Raw genomic sequence first — 24,909 nt, 5'->3', positions numbered from 1 at the left:
AATCCGGAAAGCAATGGTATCTGCAGGACAATTCTAAAAACTGCTCCTGGCTTGATGGAAAGGGGAAAGGGGAGGGGATGCCTCCAATTCTGAAAATCTGGAGTAAATTGCTTTTTGTTCTAGTCTACTTAGTGCCTTTTTTTCTGTTTGAAAAAGGCAGGACCTCTGCAGGCTACCGATATCGCCATCATAAGAACTTGCATGACCGGGGTCAATTTGGCGCGCTGTAGGCCACCCAGGGACCGCTATCGCGAGCCCCATAGGACCAGATCTAGCCTTCTTCGTTCGGGCACTTGTGAGCTCATGGGCCCTTGATGTAAGTGGATTACAATGCTAGGTCGGTCTCACAACCTGAAGGGGGCGACTCCCGCGGTTGCCAATGCAGCTTCATTTCCAACACATGATAGAGTAGGCTCTGAGGCTTGGCCCATTTGGATTTTGTAGACCCAGAAATGATGCTTTCCTAACTAATGCCTGTCCTCTTTCTCACTAGGGCTCAAGAGAGGCGACTTCAACACCATCCACTCCAAGTCATTCCTTGTCCCGCAGGACTAGAGACATGCAGCGCTTGTTTGCACACCCAAAAAATAAGAAGAAGCAGAAAGACTGACGGGGAGACAGACAGCCAGACACATACAGTGTCTTAGAGCGGTGGGAGGGGAAAAAAGAAAGGAAAAAAAAAAACGAATTGATACATTATGAGCTGGCATTTTCTTTATGCCTCACAGCTTCAATTGCAAGGTCGGGATCCCTTCATCTCAGTGGCCACACGTTTATTTTCTGGGGATTTATTTGATGGCATTTTGGAGCCGACCCCTCTTAGCCCTCCTCTTCTTTGTTGAGACAGACAGACCCTTTCTGCAGCAGTTACTTGACGGATGTCTAAGGCAAGGGTGTCGTCGAAGTCTCAATAAAATTATATATTATTTTATTCCGCTGTGAAGCTACACTTCTTCTTTCATGTTACTCTGAACTAGTCATTGACCCAGCTATTGTCACCGACTGCGTTCATGCTGGTTCACGACAAGGACAATATGGATCGTTTCTTCCCCCCTCTCATCTTACACCCGGACTCAGCTCCATTCGGCCGGGCTTCTTCTCAGAACGAACTTGCGAGACAAACAGTGACCCCTCCCTCATCTGTAACAGATGGCGCTCGTTTGGCCCCTTCTCACCATGGCTATCCCTGTCCCGCAATCGGGAATTGGACGAGTTCCCATTCTGGCAGTTCAGAGACGACGATGTCTCACCACCATCATCAGCACAATCACCAGTCATGGAAGCCTCCGCTCTATCGACACTCTTCTTCTCCATCCGACGCTTCACCCGAGGAAGAAGTACCGAGTCTGTTTCCTACTCGCAATGTTGAGTCTTCCGAGTGGCCATCTTCCCTGGCCGCATCCAGTTGTTCGGATTCGAAACAAGTAAAGCTCGAACCAGGGCATGTTCACGAAAGCAAAGGCTCGCTGCTCTGGTCACGGGCGCTAGGAGCCCAGCAGCCGCCATGCTCGCTTGAATCTGGCACCTATTCCGTACCTTCTCAGATAGCTGCACCGTATCCAACGCGGCCGGATACTTTTAAAACGGCTTGTCCTACCCCACGGCTGCCACCGCCGTCACTGGCTTTCGCGAGCTCATCTCGTCGTTCGTTCCTATCCGGCAAGGTGAAGACCCATACAAACAGACCGGGATTCCACCATGAGGAGCTACAAACTAGTCCCGACGACACCGGAGAGGAGGCAAACTCGGATGCCCCATATTCCTACCTTATCGAGAAAGCTCTCCTGGAGGCCCCCGGTAAGAGACTAACGCTTCAGGATATTTACGCCTGGTTTGAGAAGTGTACAGCTAAAGGAAGGGATCGTTCTTCCAAAGGCTGGCAGAACAGCGTTCGCCACAACCTCTCGATGAATGCGGTATGTTATGCTACTTCACTCTACCCTCTTCGCGATCGCGTGTACTCTTTCCTTGCGCCCCTTGATATTCTCCGAGTACTGATATGGTACATCATCCAACAGGGGTTTGAAGCAGTTCGCGAGGAGGAACCCGGCAAGAAGCCCCAGAACTACTGGCGCCTAACGGAAGAAGCCGTCAAGTTTGGTGTCCAGTCCACCACACGGTACCGGAAGCAAGCGAGTTGCAAAAAGACATTGACCGCGGACCCACCAGCACCCCAACGCCAGCGATCAGGGGCGAAAGGGGGGAAAGCTACGAAGATCAAAGCCAAGCTCCGTGGGCGCCCATTAGGCCCAGAGGAGTTGCGAAAGGACAACTGTCAGCGTGAAATCCCACAACGACCGCTGCAAAAAGCCTTCTATAGTCATGATTTCCGATCCACAACCACTACGACGCCTGCGGCGACGACGGTGATATCGTCTTTTCATGTGTCAGCGCCGGTCACACGGTTATCGACCGAGTCATTCGACTTGGGTAATGTGGTTGGTTGTGCAGATCCCCCTCCATGCGCGCCGATTTTTTACGGCATGGCAGGATCAGGACCGGATTGCCTAGCACTGGACAGCAGCTTTCTGGGATGGGGAGGACTCCCTTCATTTTCTGCTGGGCTGATGACCGGGCCTGGGATCTCTGCGGATCTTCACCTGGGGTTATTGGAGGGTGGAGCAATCAGATAGCGTCTGCTAGCAAATGGTCCATGAGGTTTCGAATGTAGTCATTCCTTAAGTGGTCTTGCCATGTGTGAGCCATGCATTACTCCCTGTTCAGATTTCTCATAAACAATAGGCTCTTTCGGCTGTCATGTGTGCCAGCTCCCTGCAGGAGCTGATGGCAATACGTGTGGCGCTTCGGAATTGGTTTGATTTCATTTCACTGGCTGCCAGTGTGAGATTCTTCCCTTTCCCGAATGAGATATATGGCCAGCCTAAGTACTAACAGTAAGTACCTATCTCTTACAACCACAGACTACCATACCTACGTGGCTCGGAGAGCCTCGGGATGCACGCCATTATACAACAGACTGACGAGGGTTGATGGAGATGACCGAAGGGAAGTCCTCGGCTGCAGCCCAAATTGCCATTTTTATTTCTGGCATGAATGCCATCGGCGATGGCCAGTGTCCTGCAAAACAACTCCACGCGTTATTTCCTTTTTTTGTTTCCCCCACCACGAATCAGAGATGAAATAGAAGATCGGTGCGCGGATCGAGGCCTTTATTTCCCTTTTCACATCTTCCAACCTGTCATAATTGAACCTAACTTTGGTCGCATCATCTTCCTGCACCTCCACTTAGCGTATATGTACGGTACTTCCCTAGTGACCGAAGACACCAATTCAGATGCACTCACCTACCGAAAACCGGGCTAATGCAAAGAATTTGGCGGCGTCCGTTCGAACTAAACTTCTAATTTTCGTGTTTCAACTTGTTCGACTTGTCCCGAGACTACTTGAATAGTACTAGGTAGTCTCCCGATCATGGATGACTCTCTCCGTCTCTCTCAGCTCTCCCTCAATCCACCCCTCGTCCTCCTCCTCCTCCTCTTTCCCCCCTTCTGCCTCCTCCACTCCTAAACGCCGGATTTCCCATGGATGCCCAAGAGGGCATGGCGCTCCTACTACAGTACATACCTACCTTAGTGCTAGATGTATTAAAATTCCTCGCCCTTCCTGTCCATACCTACTCATCCCACTTCAATGCCTACCGCTCTTCCTCCGGCCCTTGTCGGTTGCCCCCCACCCCCACCGCCCTCTATCATACCAACGAATGCGCTCGAAGGATCTAATGATTTACGATATTACGGTGTCCTGCGGGAAAGGAAGAGCTATCTGGAGTGTGCGTTAGACCCGATGATCGGCCGCAGTATTCTGATTGCTGCTTCACCGGGCGGTTCCCCTGCTTCGCTAATCAATCATGACAATGATACTCATTTCAGCCTTGGTTAGAAACTGTCGGGCCTCATACCCATAGCACGGCACGGCACGGCAAGCAGCGCCTGCGGGTTGTTGCCGGACTGGCAGCATCTAATCTCGATCTGACTTTGGTGTCAAAAATCCTTAGATACCTAAGGCATCCCATCCCTCGAACTAAGGTGCCACGCCTGATCCTCCTCACTTCCTAGTCCGTGTTAGCGTCTGGGGCTTCAAGGAACAATGTCACCAAATGTCATCCCGTGCTGATCTGGGGAATCACCGAAACACATTGGTGACAGCAATTTTGAACCCGCATATCCCGCCACCCACCCTGCCTCCTTGACCCTAGGATTCATTCATGAGGATTTGAAGAAGTTAGGAATATCGAGCGGGCTATCATTGAGCTGCGACCAGCATTGATGGTACGCTGGGCCTACGCAGGTATAGTTGCTACTAGCTGGTAACTATGAACCACTACTGACTAGTGATTGCGGATAGTGGAGCCATCGTACGGATCGATCAATCTGATCATTTTTCACTACACCATAAATTGCTTACGGTGGTATCGGTAACGCTCGCCTTCGCAATGGTCCCGACTGGCTGATACTAGCAAATGCACCAGTGAGTGGGCTGAGAGGAGAGATGACCGGGTGATGGATATCCCATGCGCAATGCCCACCACGCGTAAACGAGGATTTCTACTGGTTTTTGGCCTGCATCTCCGTCCTATCCGAGTTCTATCCGAGTTCCGACATGTGGTAGATGATAAGTCCAGGCATCACTTCCTCATTCCTCATCACTTATAGGCCGCAAAAGTACAAATACTACTGTAGGTTGGTACCGTCTACCATTTACCGTGTCCAGGATAGCGCTTTGGCAGAGAAGACTTGCGCTAACATGACCTTCATCAAACTAAGGCGTTTCGCCCATCCAAATCATAACCCTCAGCTTCCAAGTCTCGACTCCCGTTACCTAATTTTAGTCCTAGCTATGCCTTACCCGATAAGCGGAGGGGTTAATGCCTCTTCGGATGTCCTGGTACTGCACAGTCTGCTGATACGTTGCTAAGTAGCCGAACATCTTCCAGTCGGAGAGCATAAACTTCGAACCGATGGCAGAAAACAAAAGTACATTCTTCTCAGCCTTTCGCCGCTCTGAGTCAATCTCATTAGTCGAGGATGTCTCTCAAGAGTGCTTTTCCAGCCACGAGCGCGTCAACATGCTGAAGGCAACCCAAGTCCACAGAAAGTTGATACGAGCGGAAATGCATCCGACCGTGAACGCTCCGCTTGCGGATGCATGTTTAGCTCAAGATCAAGAGATATAAGGCTAGCATGGTAGCAGTGGAAAAATAACCTTGACCACGGGCCCTTTGCCGATCTGACTACTTGATTCTTGATTTCTCATTGAGCAAGATTACCTTTCCTATCAGCCGTGAGCCGATGAGGAGGTGGATTCATACATCATAACTCCAATCTCATAGGGTTGCCGATTTCGTGGTGGTGTGATACAAACCCGGACGACGTCTCTCTTTCTCGGCTACTCAGCAGCTCTAAACTTCGTCATTCTGCTGCAACTTGCTTCATTGAGTATCATTCGACCGCCTGTTGCCTTTCACTAGTACAGCCTCAGCCTGTCTTGTCAACGGAGTCGGACAGTGGCATCGTACTTGTGGGAAGATAAGCATGTACAGTACTTTGTATAAACGCCAACAGATGGATTCGATATGTATCTCACTCGGCCTGGAGCGGCAGTAGTCGGTTGCCTTCTTCGCTCTCAACCATCTCGGTCCAATCCCCGACATGCTGGGGTTTCAATCAGTAAGTTATAGTGCCCCCTCCCCTCCTCTTGCTGAACCAATCCATGATGCCTCTTGTCCCGTACCCATGCTTACTGCCATGCCCCACTTCTTATTTCCTTTGTTCTCGACCAAACAAAGCTAACGGGATGAGACACTGGATCGAGATCATATTGGGGCGTATACCCAGCTCGTCGCTGGTATCTGGCTTTCATTGGTCGGAACAGAAGTCACCACTATATCCTCGACATGCTGAGCATGACACTAATAGTAGCACGTAGGCTATAATATCCGACCAATGGCTACCGGAACCTGGAACTGGCTGATGCTAATGCTAATGCTGATGCTGATGTACGCAGCGGGCGTTGGCCATTGTTGAACGGTCAATCTTGTCCTGAATTCAAGCGGAGAAAATGAGGTCGGCGGTTTGAGGTTCGGAAGACGGACGCCAACAAGTGGCGGTGGAGGTTGGTTTGTTACCATCTTGCTTATCGCCTTTGGGTCTTTGCACCTTCAGCGGCTCTCTCACCGCTGGACAGGAACGTTGCAGGACGATACAGGGCAGGTATGGGGAAAGGGTGGGGACAAGGCATGGAGAGTGATGTCCCCGGTGTCACCCAAGACTTGACTAACTCAACAGAACAGAATACTAACTAACCAGACCAAAGACTTATCTCGGTATCAGGACATAGTTCCTGTTGAGTTGGACAGGGACGCTTCTTTATCTTCGTTTAATTCGCTTGACGCGCCCATATTTTAGGACTCATGCAGCCTTGAAACAAACGGACGTTCTAGGTTCTTCTCTGGAGAAAGTCCTTTTCAGCGTCTGAAAGGCCTTAGGTCCCAAGCAGACAGGATGAACGCTGCCCAGGCTGCAGGCTAGCTGACAACCTCTCTCTCCATGTCAACTCAATAGTATAGCAGCTGCGGGCGAATCAAGAATGGAGGACAGCAGTACAGGAACCGAGACGCAACCCGCGCCTGTCAGATTGCCTGTCAGCTGCATGACATAGTACTGTAGTGCACCGACACGATCAAGGGTCTCGATCCCACGGACCGAGAAGGTATTGCCCGTGATTGACGGAGGAGATATCCTAGTTGAGGAATAGTTTTGTCAAGTAAATGAACGGGAAGCGTTGAATGCTTACCTCGAACAAAGAGCAGACGCTCGACTAAGTTTATGCCCGGCGGATGTGACAATGGGGGCATCCTTATCTCTGTGAAGGTTTCTACAATTCCATTCTCCCCAATCAGTTGATTGATTTGCCTAGCCTGTTACGAGGTATGTGCCAAGTTGATGTGCATCCATGTACATGTCAGTATGCAGGCAGCGTCAGGGTCAGCCCTTCATGAAAGACAGCACAAGAGTAAAATAAATCATTTTCTTTTTTGAAAGGGTGAAAAAGAAGGCCCATGTATCACAAGGCAAGCCATTCCCTCATTATACTATCATCCAGGCACCTGGGGAAACATGCCATCCAATCCACGCCCAGACTTTTAAAACTGATCGTCCATCCTTATACCCAGGACAGGGACTTGCGAGAAGTTCGCGGAGGTAGGAGGTTGTGGAAAAGCCCGGTTTGAACAGGCGCCGCGCAACCCGGACTCACGTGAGCTTCTAGCCTGTGCATGCTTTGCTATGGCGCCTTTGACTCTCTCCTCTCCCAACCGACCATCCCTGACATCAACCCTGCCCGTACTGTCCATTAGTACTTTCTGTCTCCTGCCCTTTTCTGACACTCCCCTCTTACTATCCATCGCCCTCTCCCCGGCGCCCCCCTGTTTTCCTTTCTTTCTTTGCGTGTTCTCGCCCTGCAGGATGTATACGCTTGGTTACCCTTTTTCTTTGAGTCGTATGCAAAGGCTCGGCTGTTGCGGTAGTTATTTATAGAAGCGATGGAAGCCACGCGTATGACCGGATTTTGGGGCACGTTAGGCTTGACGCATTGACAAATTTGGGGCATAGAACGCTGAACATCCCCAGTACGGAACAAGTTGTGCAAGGTCTGTTGTTCATTGAATGGAACCATTCAATCTCTTTTCAATCCGGGGGACCTAGATCTTTTCACTAGCGGGTTGGGGTTGTCATGGGGATGAGGGGAGTCATACGAGCTAGACACATACACACAGCTGTCATCAAGGGAATAAGCGCCTTCTACTTGCAGAGGTATGTTGGGCTTTCAAACCCCCTCCTTCAAATTGACAGGAGGTCGCAGTATCCACCAAAGTCTCAGCTCTAGGCAAGCTCGGCTATGCCGGCAGAGACAGCAGGGACAGCAGGAAAATCTCAGGCTTTTCTACGGTCGACACACAGACGATGTCAAGTCTTCTTCGAGAGGGCTAGGACGACGGACGAACGAACGAGGAAAATTTCAATTCATGAATATAATTCATTGATCACGGTCTTTTGTTTTGCCGCGCTAGCCGTCCGTTCACTTTGAGGAGAACCATACCCAGCCAATTTTAAAAAGAATTTTCCATGTTCGCTCCTTTGAAACACAACAACACAAAAGAAACCGTCAGGAGGGACGCATTTAGCGCTTGCCAGCAGCCTTCTCCTGGGACTCCTTAAGGACCTTCTTGACGATCTTCTGCTCCTCGATCAGGAAAGCGCGGACGATGCGGTCCTTGACGCAGCCGGCGCAGCGGGAACCACCGTAGGCACGGCTGACGTTCTTCTTGGGGCGGGAGATCTGAGCGTACTCGCGGGGGCGGAGGGCGGGAACCTAGAGATGGCACGGTCACGATCAGCCTGCTGTTGTGCTGGAGTATTTCCCGTCTGCTTTTCCTGCGTCTCTTCCTTCTTGACTGCGGTTGTAGGTGTTCGTGTAGATGCGGGTTTGCCGGTCGATTGATCGCGCATACACATGTCGGAAACACCGTGGTCGTTGTTCTTTCCTCCACAATCCTCGTATTTCAACCCAAACAGAATGCACTGGGGTTACTCACACCAGGGAGCTTGATGCCACAGTCACCGCACTTGGGAGCGGTACCCTTCTTCTTGATGTGAAGGTAACGGAGCTCACCGCCAGGGGTCTTGATGATCCGAACCTGGTTGGACCGCGTGTTGTACCTGTAGGACGAAAAATCCATCAATTTCCTGAATTCCTCATGCAATTCGTGGTGCGTAGAAAAAATCCCACTGCCCGCAAATGCCTCTCGTCGCAGAACAAAACCGGATACATCGTGATTTGAATCGTAGCGACCGAAGCAAGAACGTTGGGGGGAGCCAAAGGGGACACTGGGAGAGCTGGGAAGAGATTTTCAAACGTACGGGTTCCGGCGGCGCTGTAGAATAGGAGATCAAAATTAGCATCCTGCATAAATTTCGCTTCAGAATATCGATTTGACTCACGTATTGCAATCTGTTGTTCGCCATTTTGTCTGTCCGTACCTCGAGGCTGGGTGGTCAAGAAGTTGGCGGCGGCGGCGTCGTCGGGTTGTCGTCGTTAACCTCGTAGAATTCTCGCAGGTAATCTGGATTTGTGTGGGTTTCGCTCGGAGCCCTGGGCGGCCGCGCTAGCGCAGATTTGGCGAGTCCGCGCTAACACCAATCCAGACTAGTGCTGGCCCGAGCAGAGCCGCCACCTCTTTTCAGACTTGCTTCATCCAAGGCCAGGTGCCAGAAGTGAAGCTTTGCTATATCACCCGTGGCGAGAAGGGGATCGTCCAGGCGCGCGGTTCTTTCTTATATCCGGGGTTGAATACCCATTTCCATCAATACCCTCTGTATAACGCTTTTGATCCTTACTCATCACGAATCCCCCCCAATCCCCCTAAACCGATGAACACGCGATAGTCTCAGTACCTTTTTCCACTCGACGTGATCATTGACGCGACTCGTGTACGAGCATCATCCACCGTCGATCAGGAAGCGAGGGGACTGACTCCACCTCCAACGACACATCCCCCTTCACCATGGCATCTTTGCCTCCTCCCCCGCCGCCAGGCTGGGGTGCGTCGGCGCCGCCTTCGATGCCTTTGGCTCCGCCACCGCCAGGATATCAACCACCGGCCGACCCGAATGTCGCCAAGTTCGCCCAGAAGAAGAACGAATGGCTGCGGACGCAACGCAATCGGTTCGGTGAGAAACGGAAGGGCGGGTTTGTCGAGACTCAGAAGGCCGATATGCCGCCGGAGCATCTGCGGAAGATTGTCAGAGACATTGGCGACGTATCGCAAAAGAAGTTCAGCAACGAGAAGCGTAGCTATCTCGGTGCGCTCAAGTTCATGCCCCATGCCGTCTTGAAGCTGCTGGAGAACATGCCCATGCCCTGGGAGTCTGCTAGGGAAGTCAAGGTCCTGTATCACGTCAATGGCTGTTTGACCTTGGTGAACGAGACTCCCCGCGTCATCGAGCCTGTGTTCCACGCCCAGTGGGCGACCATGTGGGTGTGTATGCGGAGAGAGAAGAGTGATCGGAGACACTTCAAGAGAATGCGCTTTCCTCCTTTTGATGACGAGGAGCCGCCGTTGTCGTGGTCGGAGAACATCGAAGATGTGGAGCCGCTGGAACCCATTCAGATGGAACTGGATGAGTCCGAAGATGCCCCCGTCTACGAGTGGCTTTATGACCATCGCCCTCTGCTTGATACTCCCCATGTCAACGGACCGAGCTACAAGAGCTGGAACTTGACTCTTCCACAGATGGCGACCCTCTATCGGCTAAGTCATCAGCTGTTGAGTGACGTCGTTGACCAGAACTACTTCCACATGTTCGACTTGAACAGTTTCTTCACAGCCAAGGCGCTGAACGTTGCTATCCCCGGTGGTCCTCGTTTTGAACCTCTTTACAAGGATATTGACCCCAACGACGAAGACTTCAGTGAATTCAACGCCATCGACCGAATCATCTTCCGCGCTCCCATCCGGACGGAATACCGCGTCGCATACCCCTACCTTTACAACACACTGCCAAGAAGTGTCAAGCTCTCTTGGTACTCCCATCCTCAGATCGTCTACGTCCGGACCGAAGACCCCAACCTTCCCGCCTTCTACTTCGACCCTGTAATTAATCCCATTTCCTCACGTTCCGTCGCGCCCAAGAACATCACGGTCAGCCATGAAGATGAGATCTTTGGAGATGGCGATGAGGATGACTTCGAACTTCCTGGGGACTTCGAGCCCTTCTTCGGCGATGAGGAACTGTACACACCCGATACGGCGTCCGCTATTGCCCTGTGGTGGGCCCCCCACCCCTTTAACAAACGGTCCGGCAAGATGGTGCGCGCACAAGACGTCCCCTTGGTTAAGCAGTGGTACCTGGAACATTGCCCGCAGGGTCAACCCGTCAAGGTCCGCGTGTCTTACCAGAAGCTTCTCAAAACCTACGTGCTCAACGAGCTGCACAAGAAGAAGCCCAAGGCTCAAAACAAGCAGAACCTGCTCAAAACGTTAAAGTCGACTAAGTTCTTCCAGCAGACGACCATCGACTGGGTCGAAGCCGGTCTGCAAGTCTGTCGCCAGGGTTTCAACATGCTCAACCTTCTGATTCACCGCAAGAACTTGACGTACCTCCATCTCGATTACAACTTCAACTTGAAGCCCGTCAAGACCTTGACGACCAAGGAGCGAAAGAAGTCCCGATTCGGAAATGCCTTCCATTTGATGCGTGAAATCCTCCGCCTTACGAAGTTGATTGTCGATGCTCAAGTGCAGTACCGTCTGGGTAACATCGATGCCTTCCAGCTGGCAGACGGTATTCTCTACGCCTTCAACCACGTTGGACAGTTGACGGGTATGTACCGTTACAAGTACAAGTTGATGCACCAGATCCGTTCCTGTAAAGACTTGAAGCATCTTATCTACTATCGGTTCAACTCTGGTCCCGTGGGCAAGGGTCCTGGATGTGGCTTCTGGGCTCCGGCGTGGCGTGTCTGGCTCTTCTTCATGCGTGGTATCATTCCTTTGCTTGAGAGATGGCTCGGAAACTTGCTGTCTCGTCAATTCGAAGGTCGCCACAGCAAGGGTGTTGCCAAGACTGTCACCAAGCAGCGAGTGGAATCTCACTTCGATCTCGAGCTTCGTGCTTCCGTCATGGCTGATCTTATGGACATGATGCCGGAAGGTATCAAACAGAACAAGGTCAACACTGTTCTACAGCATCTTTCCGAAGCTTGGAGATGTTGGAAGAGTAACATTCCCTGGAAGGTCCCGGGTCTTCCAGCTCCCATCGAAAACATTATTCTGCGCTACGTCAAGAGTAAGGCTGATTGGTGGATCTCTGTCGCTCATTATAACCGTGAACGTATCCGTCGCGGCGCCACGGTGGACAAGACGGTTGCAAAGAAGAACCTGGGTCGTCTCACTCGGTTGTGGCTCAAGGCCGAACAGGAACGGCAGCACAACTATCTTAAGGACGGTCCTTATGTTTCGTCCGAAGAGGCTGTGGCCATCTACACGACCATGGTGCACTGGCTCGAGTCGCGCAAGTTCTCTCCAATCCCATTCCCCAGTGTATCTTACAAGCACGACACGAAGATTTTGATTCTTGCCCTTGAGCGTCTGCGTGAAGCCTACTCTGTCAAGGGCCGACTCAACCAGAGCCAGCGTGAGGAACTTGCTCTCATCGAGCAGGCTTACGACTCTCCTGGAACGACCTTGGCTCGTATCAAGCGATTCCTCTTGACCCAGAGAGCGTTCAAGGAAGTCGGTATCGATATGAACGACAACTACAGCCACATCAACCCCGTGTACGATGTCGAACCTATCGAGAAGATCACTGACGCCTACCTCGACCAATACCTATGGTATCAAGCGGAGCAGCGCCACCTCTTCCCAGCTTGGATCAAGCCTTCGGACTCGGAAGTACCCCCTCTGCTTACGTACAAGTGGGCACAAGGAATTAACAACCTGTCCAATGTTTGGGAGACCGAGGATGGCGAGACGAACGTGATGATCGAGACTGAGCTCTCAAAGGTCTATGAGAAGATGGATCTTACTCTGTTGAACAGAATGTTGCGTTTGATCATGGACCACAACTTGGCTGACTACATTACCTCCAAGAACAATGTGCAGCTCAGTTACAAGGATATGAACCATACCAACAGCTATGGTCTGATCCGGGGGTTGCAGTTCTCTGGGTTCGTCTTCCAGTACTATGGCTTGATGATTGATTTGCTGCTCCTTGGCTTGCAAAGAGGTAGTGAGATGGCCGGTCCCCCTCAGAGCCCCAACGACTTCCTGCAATTCAGGGACCGTGCAACTGAGACCAGACACCCCATCCGTCTGTACACTCGCTACGTGGATAAGATCTGGGTCTTCCTCAGATTCTCTGCGGATGAATCACGAGATCTGATTCAACGTTTCTTGACTGAGAATCCAGATCCCAACTTCGAGAACGTTATCGGCTACAAGAACAAGAAGTGCTGGCCACGGGACTGCCGGATGCGTTTGATGCGACACGATGTCAACCTGGGTCGTGCCGTTTTCTGGGATCTGAAGAACCGGTTGCCCCGGTCTATCACCACCATTGAATGGGACGATACTTTCGCCAGTGTCTACAGCAAGGACAATCCCAACCTTCTGTTTTCCATGAGCGGATTCGAAGTTCGCATTCTCCCGAAGTGCCGCAATCAGAATGAAGAGTTTTCGGTCAAGGATAGTGTGTGGTCTCTGGTCGACAACTCAACCAAGGAGCGGACTGCGCACGCTTTCCTGCAGGTGACGGAGGAGGATATCCAGAAGTTTAACAACCGTATTCGCCAGATTCTTATGTCGTCTGGTTCGACTACCTTCACCAAGATTGCCAACAAGTGGAACACTGCCTTGATCGCCCTCTTCACCTACTACCGTGAAGCTGCCGTGTCCACTGTCAACCTGCTGGACACCATCGTGAAGTGTGAAACTAAGATTCAGACTCGTGTCAAGATTGGATTGAACTCCAAGATGCCTTCGCGTTTCCCTCCCGCGGTGTTCTATACGCCCAAGGAACTGGGAGGCTTGGGTATGATCTCTGGTTCGCACATCCTCATTCCCGCCAGTGACAAGCGGTGGTCCAAGCAGACGGATACCGGCATCACCCACTTCCGTGCGGGTATGTCTCACGACGAGGAAACCTTGATCCCCAACATCTTCCGATACATCATCCCCTGGGAGGCTGAGTTCATCGACTCCCAGCGCGTGTGGATGGAATACTCCCAGAAGCGACAGGAAGCTCAGCAGCAGAACAGACGCTTGACGTTGGAGGACCTCGAGGACAGCTGGGACCGCGGTTTGCCCCGTATCAACACGCTGTTCCAGAAGGACCGCAGCACTCTCAGCTTCGATAAGGGTTTCCGTCTCCGTGCGGAGTTCAAGCAGTATCAGCTAATGAAGAGCAATCCTTTCTGGTGGACCAGTCAGCGTCACGATGGTAAATTGTGGAACCTCAACGCCTACCGGACCGACGTCATCCAGGCCCTGGGTGGTGTCGAGACTATTTTGGAACATACCCTCTTCAAGGCTACGGCTTTCCCATCTTGGGAGGGTCTATTCTGGGAAAGAGCGAGTGGATTCGAGGAGTCCATGAAGTTTAAAAAGCTTACGAACGCTCAAAGATCGGGTTTGAATCAAATTCCTAACCGTCGGTTTACTCTGTGGTGGTCACCCACTATCAACCGTGCCAATGTGTACGTGGGTTTCCAGGTACAACTGGATCTCACAGGCATTTTCCTGCACGGAAAGATTCCTACATTGAAAATCTCTTTGATTCAGATCTTCCGTGCGCACTTGTGGCAGAAAATCCATGAGTCTGTGGTCATGGATCTGTGTCAAGTCTTTGACCAGGAGCTGGAACAGTTGGGCATTGAGACTGTGCAGAAGGAGACCATTCACCCTCGTAAGTCGTACAAGATGAACAGTTCTTGCGCGGATATTCTGCTTTTCGCAACGAACAAGTGGAATGTTACGCGCCCCTCCCTGTTGTTCGACACCAAGGATGTGTACGAGCCGACTACTACGAACAAGTTCTGGCTTGATGTTCAACTGAGATATGGTGACTACGATTCTCACGATATCGAGAGATACGTTCGTGCCAAGTACCTGGACTACACGACCGACAGTATGAGTATCTATCCTTCTGCGACTGGTTTGATGATTGGCATCGATCTTGCATACAATCTCTACTCGGCATATGGGCAGTACTTCCCTGGTTTGAAGACTTTGATCCAGCAAGCCATGGCTAAGGTGATGAAGGCCAACCCTGCTCTGTACGTGTTGAGAGAGCGTATTCGTAAGGGTCTGCAGCTGTACGCTTCGGAAAGCAACCAGGAGTTCCTCAACTCCCAGAACTATTCGGAGCTCTTCAGTCCGCAAATCCAGCTGTTCATCGACGATACCAACGTCTACCGTGTGACCATTCACAAGACTTTCGAAGGTAACCTTACGACAAAGCCTATTAACGGTGCCATCTTCATCTTCAACCCTCGCACTGGACAGCTTTTCTTGAAGATCATTCACACCAGTGTCTGGGCGGGTCAGAAGCGTCTGGGTCAGTTGGCGAAGTGGAAGACGGCCGAAGAAGTTGCGGCGCTCATTCGATCATTGCCTGTTGAAGAGCAACCTAAGCAGCTTATCGTCACTCGTAAGGGTCTTCTGGATCCTCTGGAAGTGCACTTGTTGGACTTCCCTAATATCTCTATCCGTGCTTCGGAGCTTCAGTTGCCCTTCCAGGCTGCCATGAAGGTGGAGAAGCTTGCTGATATGATTCTTCGGGCGACCGAGCCCCAGATGGTTCTTTTCAACCTCTACGATGAATGGTTGAAGTCGATCTCCCCCTACATTGCCTTCTCCCGTCTGATCTTGATCCTACGCGCACTTCATGTGAACATCGACAAGGCCAAGATCATCCTCAGACCCGACAAGAGTGTTATCACTCAGGAGCATCACATTTGGCCCTCGCTGTCAGACGAGGACTGGATGAAGGTTGAAGTGCAGCTCCGCGATCTCATTCTCAACGATTATGGCAAGAAGAACAATGTCAACGTTCAGAGCTTGACGAGCAGTGAAGTCCGTGATATCATCTTGGGTATGGAGATCAGTGCACCGTCTCTGCAGCGCCAGCAAGCCGCCGAGATCGAGAAGCAGCAGGAAGAGCAAAAGCAGCTTACTGCTGTTACGACGAAGACGCAGAACGTCCGGGGTGAGGACATTATTGTCACGACCACTTCTCAGTACGAACAGCAGTCCTTTGCCTCGAAGACTGAGTGGCGTACTCGGGCGATTGCAACATCCAACTTGCGTACGCGATCGAACAACATCTACATCTCCTCAGACGAGGTCAGAGATGAGGGTTACACCTACATCATGCCCAAGAACGTCCTCAAGCGGTTCATCACAATCGCCGATCTCCGGGTGCAAGTTGCCGGTTTCCTGTATGGTAGCTCACCGCCCGACAACGATCAGGTCAAGGAGATTCGCACGATCGTCATGGTGCCTCAGGTTGGCAACACTCGCGAGGTTCAATTGCCACAGCAGCTGCCTCAGCACGATTACTTGAACAACCTTGAGCCTCTTGGTGTGATTCACACTATCTCCGGAAACGAGCCGCACTATATGACGGCTGCGGATGTGACGCAGCACGCTCGCCTGATGAACGCCCATCCTTCCTGGGACAAGAAGACGGTCACGATGACTGTGTCCTTCACGCCTGGATCCGTCTCGCTTGCCGCTTGGGGACTCACTCCCCAGGGATACAAGTGGGGTGCTGAGAACCGGGATATGACATCTGACCAACCCCAAGGGTTCTCGACTAGCATGGGTGAAAAGTGTCAGCTTCTGCTCAGTGACAAGATTCGTGGGTACTTCCTTGTTCCGGAGGATAATGTTTGGAACTACAGCTTCATGGGAAGCTCCTTCGGCAGTGTGGAGAAGCGGCCAGTGTACGTCAAGATCGACACGCCGTTAAAATTCTATGACGATCAACATCGCCCGCTGCACTTCCAGAACTTCGCTGAACTGGAAGATATCTGGGTCGATCGTTCGGATAACTTTGCGTGAGTGATGACTTGGGCGTGGCGTTGGATGATCTTATGTAACATTCTCCTTTTTTCATGGGTTTCGATTTCTCTCTCTTGTAGCTGGCCTTGACACGTTTTGATTTTTCTTTTCTTTCCTTTTTCTCTTCTCCTTCCCTTCTCCGATTTGTCTTCTTTCAGCCGGAAAATCATTTCCCCCACATGTGTTTTGATACAGCGATTATCGGTTGACGTCTGGGAAAGAAAATAAGGGGTGATGATGATGATGAACCAGGGGGTTTCACTTGTGTTGCTGTACCATATTGTTTGTAGCCTATGTGGTTTTTTAGATGTTAATCAAACAAGACGATAATTGGTTGATCTCGAGGGATTGGATCTTGGCCAAGGTGTAGGTAAAGTGCGAAAGTGCTGTTACACTAAAGGTGTTTTCGTCCTAGGGGATCGACCATGTGGGTGTGGGTTAGAAGCTACCGTCAATCACCATCGGAGAATGATCCGTTTTTTTAATATCGGGACCATGTGTGAGTCCACTTAAGTAGGTTCGTCGTGGTAGTTGCTTAACTCAGTGAGGCCATGCAGAAGATTTTAAGGTGGATTGACTGGTCGCATTGCACCAGTGTGGGTTGGTTAATCTGTCCTCGACTCGAATCCTACGGAGTCAATGGACGAACTGAGGGACTACCCAAACACAGGAACACTTTGATTGTGTGTTGATTGTTTAATTGTTGCTTGTTGATTGTTGGTGGTAATGGGTGTGTGTGAGTGGTAGCGTTGTTTGCCTGATTCTTCTGCCTTTCTGCCTGCCTTTTTGCCTTCCCTTACTTTTTTTACCCCCTCCTCACCTTCTCTTCTCTTTTTCTGTTGTTGCCCTGTTGTGCCCGCCACAACAAGTGGGAAAAGTGCCCCGAAACCGACCCAGTTCCTCTGATTTGGATCAGCAACCTCGGAAGGGATTTTCTGTCTGCGTTCCCTACTGCCAATGCCTCTCTTTCCTCGAGCAACAGCAACAGCAGCTCCGGCTCCAGTCAGGCTCTCAAACTGCGCCTCTAGTTCGTGGCCTCAAACCACCGCCCGTTGCCCGTATTCCCGCCCACATCCGAGTCATCACCGTTCGTGCTATCTTTAGTTCCGAAGAACAATGGACTTATTATTCATGTCTAGCTTGCCGCTGAAACAAGCTCCTTCTCTCCGGTCTCAAATCTCCCCTCCAGTGGTTTAATGGGATCTAATCATCCCTCTCTGTTTCACCATTGCTTCAAAGAGCCCAAGCACTCCCCGGAATGAATAAAGTCAAAACAAGCCTGTCGGAAATGCTTGCCCTTGGGCTTCGCTGCAAGCCTGCAAGTGCACGATGCAGACTGAGCAGAGGTCCCCACACAAAGTTTGACTCCGAGACCAGTCCGGAGTCCGGAGCCTACGCCCAGTTAAGGCTACTTCGACACCAGGCGCTGGAGGGGTCTTACGTGTTGTGTATAAGCTCCTCTGCTCTACGCGTGGACATGATTCATGACAGCCGTGCTCATTGACTAAGTAGGCAATAGAGCGGGCTTAAAACCGCCCGCAACAAATCATCGGTGGCCCTTCATGCTCTAGGCCTCCATTCCCCCTCGTGCGCCCACACCCACTCACGGGCATAGACAATCATGACACCCACGCGCTAAGCTCTCGGCCTCCGACCGTTGTTGGGACTCGTCCTTCAGGGTGATCTAACAGACACGAGCAAATAAGGTTGACAGAAGCTCTCACGGAGAATTTCTTTCTCAAAGAAGAAAAAAAAAAAAAAAAAAAAAAAAAAAAAGGGTCAGTCCTGCTACTTGTTAATGGGTCACTTCACTGGTGTCTGTACGGAATTAAGGAAAAGCAGGGGAACATGGTCTCCCTGTCTAGTGACCTCCCCGGCGCAAGGACCCAAAGGGAAGATTCCGTGAGAGACCAGTCAGAGAGAGAGAAAAAGGGGAAACTCGACGTGGGCGAACGGTTGGACCTCGAAGCTGACCAGCCACAAATTTCTGGTGGGCGGCACGTTGCTTGCAGACCATATCCCGAACGGCTGCTGTATCTTTCGCTGTCTATCTATCTACCTATCTATCGACTGGATGGGTTGGTGGTGGTTGAGATCCCGCGCGCCCTGCCCCCCAAAAGGTCCAAACCAAAGCCTTTTCGGGGTTATATACTCTCCAAAACTCCACCATCCCTCATCAGAAAGGCTCGGCCGGAACTCACCTGCCTAGTCATGATGGCCCACCAAACAGCAGCAGACTAGCCCTTTTCCCGCTGATAATTCAACTCACTCACCCTGTTCAGGTGGATGTCTCGCACGACGACTGCTCTCTCCCCCCTCCGCCATTGGCGTTTCACTGGGTGGAGTTGCTGCGACGACCTACGACGGGCCTTGTTCTGACAGGGGGCGAATTCCCTGAGCGAGTTAGGAGCACGCCAGCAGCAGGTTTGGCTCCCTCAACTTGAACCCACAGAGCCCAGAGGCCACTTAACCCACGTTCGTATCCAATAAGTTAACTTAAGATTATGTTAGGCCTACGTATGGATTGGGCTTGGATCTCCCCGCTTCTAGCTGATCAATCCAGGGTGATGTCCAAACGCCGCCAGAAGCAAGCTGGGCGCCAATAACCCAGCCAAGAAGCGCCTCTTTAGACTCTTTGTCTATCTTAGTGTTTCATACTTGTATCTCCCGGCAGTTGGCTCTAAATTTCTTCTTCCACGACTGTCTGCCATGCCTTGGCAACCACCAGACGGCCCGGCGGAAGGCAAATCGTAGCCTCATCCTTCGACATCGCTGGCTCTGCTGGCTATGGCCGTTGTCCACACTGGGCCCCTATGCAAACTAAGCTTGACTGGAATGCCGATCCGTCAAATTGGGGATTTATTTTCCCAACCCACCTGCACCATTCTTAATTCGGGTTGTATGGGGTATCTCCGTGTCTCGTCGACAATCCCCCAGTATCCTCTTATTTATTACTTTTTTTCCTTTTCCAGAACCTGACAACTACCGCCCATTCTGGCTGAACTGGCCTATATTTCCTAGAATAAGTCGAGTGTCATTGCACGGGACTTTTACATGCAGCTGGAAGAGGTATCCCGGCATCGCCTCCACTTGTTTCTTCCCCAGTCTATTCTGCAATTCCAGTGACCGGGCTTGACGGGATTGCATCTCGGCCGGATTGATTGTTGGGCTCAAGATAGAGAGAGAGAGAGAGGACTGTGGCTTGACTGTAGATTCGGTTGAGTCGGAACCAATTTCGAGGTGCAGCACACTGATGCAGGGTTACTGGCAATTTCCGACAACTTGGTCGTCAACGCTTTTCTTGATATAGGTGAGTTTGCGTCGTCGCTTATATATCCATCCTGGTTTACCCTGTCACAATGGCTTGGTTCTCTCTCCTCATGTTGGCCAGACCCTGCGTCGCCTTCAACTGTTCCGCTTCTCTATTCAAATGTGTCCGGTTTCCTTCGATGAGGGCTCTTTACTTCCATCCATTCTCCGTGGGATGAACGAGTTCTTTGACTTGGCGCTTCGGTCTCGTCAGTCCGCTTATTTGGCCCATCCCTAACATCAACCAGTGTTGAAAAGTTTGCTCTCTGAACAACGTGATTCATCGTGATAAAGTCTACGAAACTGAGCCAGCGAGCGATCTTTACATGACGAAAGGTTTCGGTTGACACTCGACCTACGCCCAACTGGCGACGAACTCTCTTCACCAGTGGAATTTTTTTCGCGGCTTGATCTCATCTATTGGTGAAAGGGCCTCTCTCGAGACCGACACCCTCAAACTCACCTTTTAACATTTTCTAAAGCCGCGTTGAGCAGCCTGCCAGGGCTTTCAAGCTCTAGCGGCGCAGATGTATGTCCGCTACTCTGGCGGATCCGTATCGTGACTATGCGATTGATTACTCTCAACATGCTACCTGCAAACCTGAGCAGCAGGAAAGCACCCTTGTTTATCACACGCCACAACCGCACCTTCACCATCACAAGCAGGCCGAACCCCCCTACTCGCAAACAACCTCTCACAGCACGGCGGCATTCGAGCAGCATCATGCAAGTGCGACCGTGCTTCCAGCGGCGACGCCTCAGCCATCAGTCCATGACATGTCACAGACCGTTGTTCTCGGCCATACGCCGATGCTTCCACGGCAGCTTCCTGTCCAGTATCCCCCAACCAGCTTCGAGATCCCTCCACTGCAGCGTGGCAAGAAACGGCATCATTCAGAGACAGACGGAGAGGAGACAGACCATGGTCTCAGACCCCAACTCTCAGTCCTCTCCACAGATGGGCCGGCCGAGCATGGTCATTCATCGGAAATGCTCTTCTCTGTCCACGGCGCCTCGTCTCAGCAGCCCCCGATGGCAGGTCACGGCTTTGGGCACGCAGAATCCGTTGGGCTGCCGCAACACCATCATCACCATCGCCTCCCGCCCCATGCGGCGCTACGAACCCCTGGCCGCCATGGTATGAATGTGGAAGCGTCACCAATGCCCTCGGGTCCTCCGAGTGTTGTAGGCCAGCCCGGGATGCCTGAACCGGCTCCCAGGCCTCGAGGCCCGAAACTGAAGTTCACACCGGAGGAAGACGCCCTGCTGGTGGAATTGAAAGAAAACAAGAATCTAACGTGGAAGCAAATTGCGGACTTTTTCCCAGGCCGAACGAGTGGCACCTTGCAAGTTCGATACTGTACCAAATTGAAAGCAAAGGACGTGACTTGGAGCGATGAAATGGTATGTTTACCGGGCTGGTCCACACACTTCCTGTATTCGATCGCTTCGGCTAATGAATAAATAGGTGCAAAGACTGCAGCGTGCCCTTCAAGAATACGAGAACGACCGGTGGCGCATTATCGCAGGAAAGGTTGGCAATGGCTTCACGCCAGCCGCTTGTCGCGAAAAAGCGACGCAGCTTCAATGACTGTCACTCGGATATAATTTTGCTACGTCCCGTTACTCTGTCTAATGTCTCAAATAATGCGTTCATTTGTTACGTCCCTCCTCCCTGTGCACACATATATGTAGGAACCGGGTGCGAGGTTCATGGCGTGATCTGACACCAGAGGGTCAATGTACGGTAGATTGATAGTGTATGATAAGTCGAATTTGCTGCAGAATTGGGGGGGCCCTGCGCTGGTCTCACTCTGCAGGCGCTAATGCTCACTAGAGGCGTGGCTCGTCTCGTGGCAGCGGCCGTATTCGTCTGGCAGTGAGGCTAGACACTTCGCGGAGGCAAGGAAGCCAGCTCCGCAGGTGACATAGCCCTAAGCCCTAGGGCCATGTCCCAATCCAGCCTTTCTGCTCAACTGGTCATTAAGATCAGCCGTTGTAGCTCCGGAACCAATCAACCCACACGGCTGACTAACACCATACGACCACGGGCCGAAGCGGCTTCAAACTCACCTCAACCTCCAAACTCCCTCATCTCCAAACGTCTCGCCTTGCCTGCCGTCATTGCATCACTATCCACCAGGACAATGTTCCTCCAACGCACAGCCTTCGCCCTCGCCAGGCGCACCCCTACCCGGGCCATTGCTGCTCGTCCCTTCTCCTCCTCTGTCACCCGCTGTACGTGACCCTCGTCGTCAGACCAAGACCGCCTTTTCAGCCCATCCCAGTCACTATCGCCCGGTGTTTGTGTGCTCCAATGGCGCCGACATCGGTCAATTGTTTCTCATACTACATCCTCGGCATTGGTATATGCACTGACATTGGCTTTACACCTATAGTCGAGAAGAGCAAGAAGTGGGAGGTCAGCAAGGAGGGCAAGATCCTGTCTTTCGACGGTAGGTACCCGCATTTCCTCCCGTCGCGCAGACGTCGATTGTTCGAGCTTGCTCTGCTTGCACTACCTCTCAAACGCATCTTTTACGAGTGGCGAGTGCAATTGAGGTGGTGAGGCCAGGCGTCGAACTTCCGCGCCAGCGTTGTCCGGAACAGACGGGATCGTATGATGTTTCCAGTATATGATGCTAATTGTGTGCTTTCTTGTCCCACAGAGATCAAGACCGAGGAAGACCTTGTCCCCCCTGGTGCCAAGCCTGGTACCATTCCCACCGACATCGAGCATGCCACCGGTCTCGAGCGTCTCGAACTTACCGGAAAGATGCAGGGCATCGACATCTTCGACATGAGACCTCTGGATGCCTCCCGCAAGGGTACGTCAGATTCCCGGGCCGTGGATACACAACCAACTTTGGTTTCTAGTCCTCTCTGACATTATGGTCTGCAGGAACTCTTGAGAACCCCATCATCGTCAACGGTGCCGGTGATGAGCAGTACGCTGGTTGCACTGGTTTCCCCGCCGACTCCCACCAGGTCAACTGGCTCACTGTAAGATATATATTCGACTCGCTTTGATCAATCAGTGACTGACTGGCTAGGTCTCCCGTGAGCGCCCCATCGAGCGCTGCGGCGAGTGCGGTAACGTCGTCAAGCTGAACTACGTTGGCCCCGAGGAGGACCCCCACGCTCGTAAGTCATAGCCCTATATTACATCATTGCCGGCAACCTTACTAACGACCGCCATCACCAGACGACCACCACCACGGCCACCCTCCCCACGTCGAGCCCAAGACTTTCGCCGACTACGTCAAGCCTGAGTACTGGTACCGGTAAATATTTGACACCTCAATAATGGAGCGATTGTCTTGTTCTTGACCCATTCGAATAACGGGGACGGGGGATGGATTGTTTGCAAATGGATTCGGTATAAAAGACAACTCTACGTGTACAAAGACAAGGGCAGAACAGAGGAAGAGCGAATGAGCGGCAGGGGATCTTCGAGAGGGAACGCACAGGACGAAAGATACCAGAAAATCCCTATTGGACGGGCTAGCAGCAGCAACTGGTCTGATTTCTTTTTCGAGATGTGTGCGTATGAGCAAACTCGCGTGGCTTTTTCTAAATTCCCCTCTCTTCTCCCGACATACCTTTTAGACGTCGGGGATCTCTCTTGAACCCCTTCTCGTTTTTCGTTCTTGTTTTCGTTCCGCCCCTGTCTGCCTTTGTATGTTGTATGTTTACTTTGATTGATCCCTTGCATTGCTTTCGATATAGGTTCGGTGTGTATTGTGTCTGTTTGAAACCTTGTTTGTCTTCAAATGCCTTTGCGTGTGTAGAATAAGTAGTAGGGGGGTCGTTCCTGTCTGTGAAAGAAGAGGTTGTTGCCATGCTATATATGATTTCACCCTCGGAAGTTAAACTATTTCGAAAGCCCTAATGGTCATACCTAGGTAGGTAGATAGGTAGGTAGGTTATATTGTGGAGTAGTATACGCTTATCCGAATGATGCACCGTCCTTGATGTCATCGACCTACCTTACCTACCTGCAGTACCTACCTCGCTATCCGCCCTTCGAAATAATTCAAGAAAAATCCCTTACCTGAATCATGCTACTCAAGATAAAATGTACAAAATAGATAAACCTGAGACAAGACCGCACCAGCTACCACCCACCACAACAATTCCAAATCCTGAAATTCGATCCATCATCTAGGGGGCCATCGGAGAAGAGGGGGAGCGGTCAGAGTCACGATAGCCGCCAGCCAGGCAGCCAGGCAGTCTAAGTGGTGGTGGTGGTGATGGTGGTGGTGGTGGCATGATGTGACGGACTCTCACTCAAGGTCATCGAGGGAAACTCGAGTCCAGTGCAGGACAGGGCAGGGCAGTCCCCGGACCGGCGGGCCGGCTTTCTCGCGCGGGCGCCGGGGAACATCCATTCATTCATCCAGTTGTTCAACCATTCAGTCAGTCAGTGCTTGATTGCAACGGCCATCGAAAATCAATCGGATAAACCGTGTGCCAGGTCATGCATCTCACGTATCTCTAATTCTTTTGGAGAACTCGTTTTTATTTGTTCCTTCTTTTTTTTTATTTTTTTTTTGTTTTTTTTTGGAGTTGAAATCGATAGGTAAACAGCCTCCCGAGTCCCAGCTCTAGAATACTTAGTCCAAGTACTCCCGCTGGCTCCAATCTCGGATCGATTACCTAGATAGTCTGTTTAAGCTTAGTGCCATGTTCATGTTGATGTTGATGCTGATGCTGAGCGCGGCCCGGAGGATGGGTTTTCTGCCTGATTAGGCAAGAGCCTCGGATACTTATCGTCTATTCATCTATCCATTGAATTTACTTACACCTATGAAGTGACTAGATGGATTATGATCGGACAGGACAGGAGAGAACTAAATCCTAAGGTTAGGACTTCTAAGAGTGATCGATGAGGTTCTCAATGTGGTTTGTTATTGTTTATCGTTGCTGTTCTTTTGGCTTGGGGTTTTTAGCTTACC

General features: G+C 51.4%; 5 protein-coding genes across 5 annotated transcripts; 4 read left to right on the top strand and 1 right to left on the bottom strand.

Moving 5' to 3' along the window:
* Positions 1–1,034: 1,034 nt before the first annotated feature.
* BO97DRAFT_356286 (uncharacterized protein) lies at positions 1,035–2,633 on the top strand (the record flags this gene model as incomplete). Its single annotated transcript, XM_025692165.1, has 3 exons — positions 1,035–1,664; positions 1,707–1,916; positions 2,019–2,633. 3 exons carry the CDS (start codon positions 1,035–1,037, stop codon positions 2,631–2,633), a joined length of 1,455 nt encoding a protein of 484 aa, XP_025546670.1.
* A 5,566-nt stretch (positions 2,634–8,199) lies between these two features.
* Positions 8,200–9,044, bottom strand: BO97DRAFT_429249 (60S ribosomal protein eL34; the record flags this gene model as incomplete). Its single annotated transcript, XM_025697351.1, has 4 exons — positions 8,200–8,391; positions 8,615–8,738; positions 8,940–8,953; positions 9,021–9,044. The coding sequence occupies 4 exons, from the start codon at positions 9,042–9,044 to the stop codon at positions 8,200–8,202; spliced, it is 354 nt and encodes a 117-aa protein (XP_025546669.1).
* A 275-nt stretch (positions 9,045–9,319) lies between these two features.
* Positions 9,320–16,979, top strand: prp8 (U4/U6-U5 snRNP complex subunit PRP8). Its single transcript, XM_025698690.1, has one exon. It carries the CDS (start codon positions 9,584–9,586, stop codon positions 16,640–16,642), a length of 7,059 nt encoding a protein of 2,352 aa, XP_025546668.1. The 5' UTR covers positions 9,320–9,583; the 3' UTR covers positions 16,643–16,979.
* A 3,050-nt stretch (positions 16,980–20,029) lies between these two features.
* On the top strand, positions 20,030–21,702 carry BO97DRAFT_378368 (SANT/Myb-like DNA-binding domain-containing protein). The gene is made up of 2 exons (XM_025693104.1): positions 20,030–21,355; positions 21,420–21,702. The coding sequence occupies exons 1-2, from the start codon at positions 20,483–20,485 to the stop codon at positions 21,540–21,542; spliced, it is 996 nt and encodes a 331-aa protein (XP_025546667.1). The 5' UTR covers positions 20,030–20,482; the 3' UTR covers positions 21,543–21,702.
* Positions 21,703–22,098: 396 nt separating this feature from the next.
* On the top strand, positions 22,099–23,239 carry cox5b (cytochrome c oxidase subunit IV; the record flags this gene model as incomplete). Its single annotated transcript, XM_025697910.1, has 6 exons — positions 22,099–22,189; positions 22,351–22,407; positions 22,621–22,779; positions 22,854–22,954; positions 23,005–23,095; positions 23,157–23,239. The coding sequence occupies 6 exons, from the start codon at positions 22,099–22,101 to the stop codon at positions 23,237–23,239; spliced, it is 582 nt and encodes a 193-aa protein (XP_025546666.1).
* Between the last annotated feature and the right edge of the window lie 1,670 nt (positions 23,240–24,909).

The sequence above is a fragment of the Aspergillus homomorphus genome (assembly GCF_003184865.1).
Source record: "Aspergillus homomorphus CBS 101889 unplaced genomic scaffold BO97scaffold_64, whole genome shotgun sequence".
In the NCBI taxonomy this organism is placed as follows: Eukaryota; Fungi; Ascomycota; class Eurotiomycetes; order Eurotiales; family Aspergillaceae; genus Aspergillus; species Aspergillus homomorphus.
The sequence above is the reverse complement of the archived record's forward strand: the minus strand, read 5'-3'. Positions and strand labels throughout refer to the sequence as shown.

What these genes read in the sequence shown, in the direction of transcription:
- BO97DRAFT_378368 (XM_025693104.1), top strand. Translation starts at nt 20,483, where the DNA reads ATGTCCGCTACTCTGGCGGATCCGTATCGTGACTATGCGATTGATTAC. An exon ending in TGACTTGGAGCGATGAAATG is followed by an intron (nt 21,356 to 21,419) that starts GTATGTTTACCG and finishes ATGAATAAATAG; the next exon opens with GTGCAAAGACTGCAGCGTGC.
- prp8 (XM_025698690.1), top strand. Translation starts at nt 9,584, where the DNA reads ATGGCATCTTTGCCTCCTCCCCCGCCGCCAGGCTGGGGTGCGTCGGCG.